The following is a 3083-nucleotide window of genomic DNA, read 5'->3' as shown; positions in this document are numbered from 1 at the left end:
GAGATGTACCCTAGCTCAGAAAAATGTTATTGAATAGGTTAATGCTGTTGTAATGAAATGCAATTTGGGAGCCTTTTAGATAGACCCACTAAAGGGGTACCCCAATTTCTCACCCTGTATCCCCATTCATCCAGAGCAGTCTGCGTCCTGATTCCTATCAGCAATTTGGCTAACCTCTTCAGGAGATGGTGTGGTATGAATAGGAGTTAGGAACAGGCTAGACAGTTAGTGGTGGGCATGCATTTGATAAAAAAACCTTATGTGCATGTATGAAATTCTCAATAAAGTTTTTTAAAAGTTAAAAAAAAAAAGAGACAATAGTGGTAAAATGGTTAACATAAATCCTGGAGTAGAAGTTATTATTACTTAAAATTAGTCTACTTTTAACCATGATATAGAACAAGAAATAAGATAAAGATTAATGAGAAAATACTTTTAAAAAGATTTAAAATTGATTAGGGTACCCATGTTTATAAGGCCTTTAGATGTAAATCTGTACCTATATATTTTTTAAAATGCATGCCAAAAAATAACCAATAATTTTGTGCACAATAAGAAGAATGAAAGGCGGGGGGGAGGTGATCATAGGCAATTTCCTAATTCTGAATTTCTTGAGTTCAGCAATACAGTGCTTGTCTAACATGTGTGAGGTCTGCATTCAGGACCAGAACATATTAAAAATAAGTAAATAAATAATTTCTTGAGGTTTATACAAGAATATACCTATTATCGTTGTACCCATTGAGTAATGCATCTTTCAGTTCTCACCAGAGAAGCTTCCTTATACAGCAGATGGTGATTAACACAGAAACCCACAACTGGTCAGCATGCAAAAAACAAGAGGCTACAGAGTACTTATCCCTGAATAGTACACCTATATTGAACATCTTCCTTCTAAGGCTTAGGGATCATTGTGGAAGAGGGAGCAGAAACATTAGTTATTCTTAGGAACTCACAGCAATGATGGACCCACACTGGAGGACATTTGGAGAAACAAATTAGATTCTATAGCTCTTATTATTTATTGGATAGTGGGGAGAGGTGCACATAGGGAGGGGACCTAAATACCATCAAATTATATTGTATGAAGAGTGCAAAAATTCAATAAAAAAATATAACTAGTTTAATTATTAGTAAATTAGTTTCTAATTTTCCACAGATGCTAGAAAGAATTGGATGGTACTCTGAATACAACGGAATCCATGCTTAGTACGAAAAGTAAGATAATGCTAAAAGCTTGCAGATGTGAATCAATCAAAGCTTATCTTTAAATTTTAGATTTTTTAAATTTTATTTGTATAAGTGTTTTTGCCTGCATGTACATATATATATGCACCACATGCATGAGGACCTTAGCTCCCCTAGAAGTAGAGTTACAGCAGGGTTGTGAGCTGCCATGTGCCCCAAGTACTCCTACTGCTGAGTCATCTCTCCAGCTTGCTTTTTTAAAATATGCATTCTTTTTTTTTTAATTATTTATTTAATAACTAAATCATTAGAAGAAGCATTTCATTACAACAGCATTGACATATTCAAAAAATGCATTCTTTTTTTTTAATTATTTATTTAATAACTACATCATTAGAAGAAGCATTTCATTACAACAGCATTGACATATTCAATAACAATTTCTAGAGCTAAGATGTATCTCTTTCAAAATTGGCTGTAAATCTTTAGGTTTACAGTCGAATTAATAGTTATACAATATTGTACTCAGTATAAACCCTATAAGACATAAAATTGAATGAGGTTTTAACCTTTAAAAAAGATCTCCGTTTCATTAAAATACATAGTTTCATATAAAAAGATTCATTTTTAATGCAATTAACACTAAGAAGTTTGTACATGCATTTCTAATCTGTATATATCTGATTATTACTAGCCACAGTTGGTTACTTTCTGAGCTCCTTGGCATCTGAGCATGGATATAAAGTCATCAGGCAGATTTCAATGGTAATGTTTCTCACATCCACTAATTATTAAGAAGCAAATTTTTATGCTTTGAAGAATTATTATTTTTTAATTTTTTTAAAATTTAATAACCACATGATTAGAAGAAGCATTTCATTACAGCTTTAACATATTCAGTAACACACTCCAGAGCAAGAATACATCTCTTTCAAAAGTGGCTGTAAATTTTTAGGTTCATAATTGAATTAATACAGTTATACAATATTGAACTCAGTAATGTCTGAAAATACTGTTACTTGCAAAGTAAACTTCCTAAGTTATTATAGAGTGTCCTTATGCCTTTATGATATACTGTTTCACAATTTTTAGCACAGTGGAAAATAACAAATGCCAAGGTATTCAAAAAATACAATTATAAATCATTATAAACTCTACACTACTTTTAAAGGGAAGATATCAAGGAAAAGTTAAGCAAAAGACCAAGTTTTGAGAAATGCAATTTTACTTTACCTGCAGCTAGCCATTCAGCCTCCTCTAGTTTGGCCTCAAGCATCTGGTCTTGCTCTACTTGAGTTTGTTCTTGCTCTTCTAATGCCAATCGCATATCTTTAATCATCTTCTCTTTAGCATTTAGATCTAAATATTTAAGGAAAATGTTTCAGAAATTAGCCACATCTAGATCCAATTTGTCTTAAGTTCTTCCGAATTAAACTAGACTTTTAGATAACTCTCCTTTGAGAAGCTCAGACCCATATTATCAGATGATTCTTTATTACTAGACATTTTTCTCTTAACCCAAATACTTAAAATTTAAATAAAATCTCCTGGGCTAATGAGATGGCCCAATGTTTAAGTGATCTTGCGACCAGGCCTAACAACTTGAGTTCAATGCCCAGGGTCCACATGGTGGAAAGAAATAAATGACACTCAAAAAGTGTCCTCTGACCTACACACACACACATGACACACATGCCTTGGCACATATGTACACATGCACATACCAAATTTAAAAAACTTTCTTAATAAATTCCAACTCTGCTTCAAATAAAATAAAAAACACTTTTAGGAACTACACTAGAATATGTCCTACATAGTCAAAACCTCTGCCTTGCTCACTGCTGACTTTTCAATGTCTAGAACACTACTGCCATATATGACACAGAAAAAAAAAA

The 3083-nt window shown here is 32.5% G+C and overlaps 1 protein-coding gene across 3 annotated transcripts in view; it reads right to left on the bottom strand.

Moving 5' to 3' along the window:
- Window positions 1–3083, bottom strand: part of Kif20b (kinesin family member 20B) — an 80728-nt gene that overhangs the window by 32338 nt on the left and 45307 nt on the right. For all 3 annotated transcript variants that reach the window (XM_008849592.3, XM_008849593.3, XM_008849594.3), the window contains exon 23: window positions 2422–2547. In XM_008849592.3, the coding sequence (XP_008847814.1) occupies window positions 2422–2547 (126 nt within the window). The remainder of the gene's footprint in view (window positions 1–2421; window positions 2548–3083) is intronic.

Source organism: Nannospalax galili, unplaced genomic scaffold, assembly GCF_000622305.1.
Source record: "Nannospalax galili isolate Female #2095 unplaced genomic scaffold, S.galili_v1.0 scaffold384, whole genome shotgun sequence".
NCBI classification, from domain to species: domain Eukaryota; kingdom Metazoa; phylum Chordata; class Mammalia; order Rodentia; family Spalacidae; genus Nannospalax; species Nannospalax galili.
This window is presented reverse-complemented; position numbering and strand designations above follow the sequence as displayed.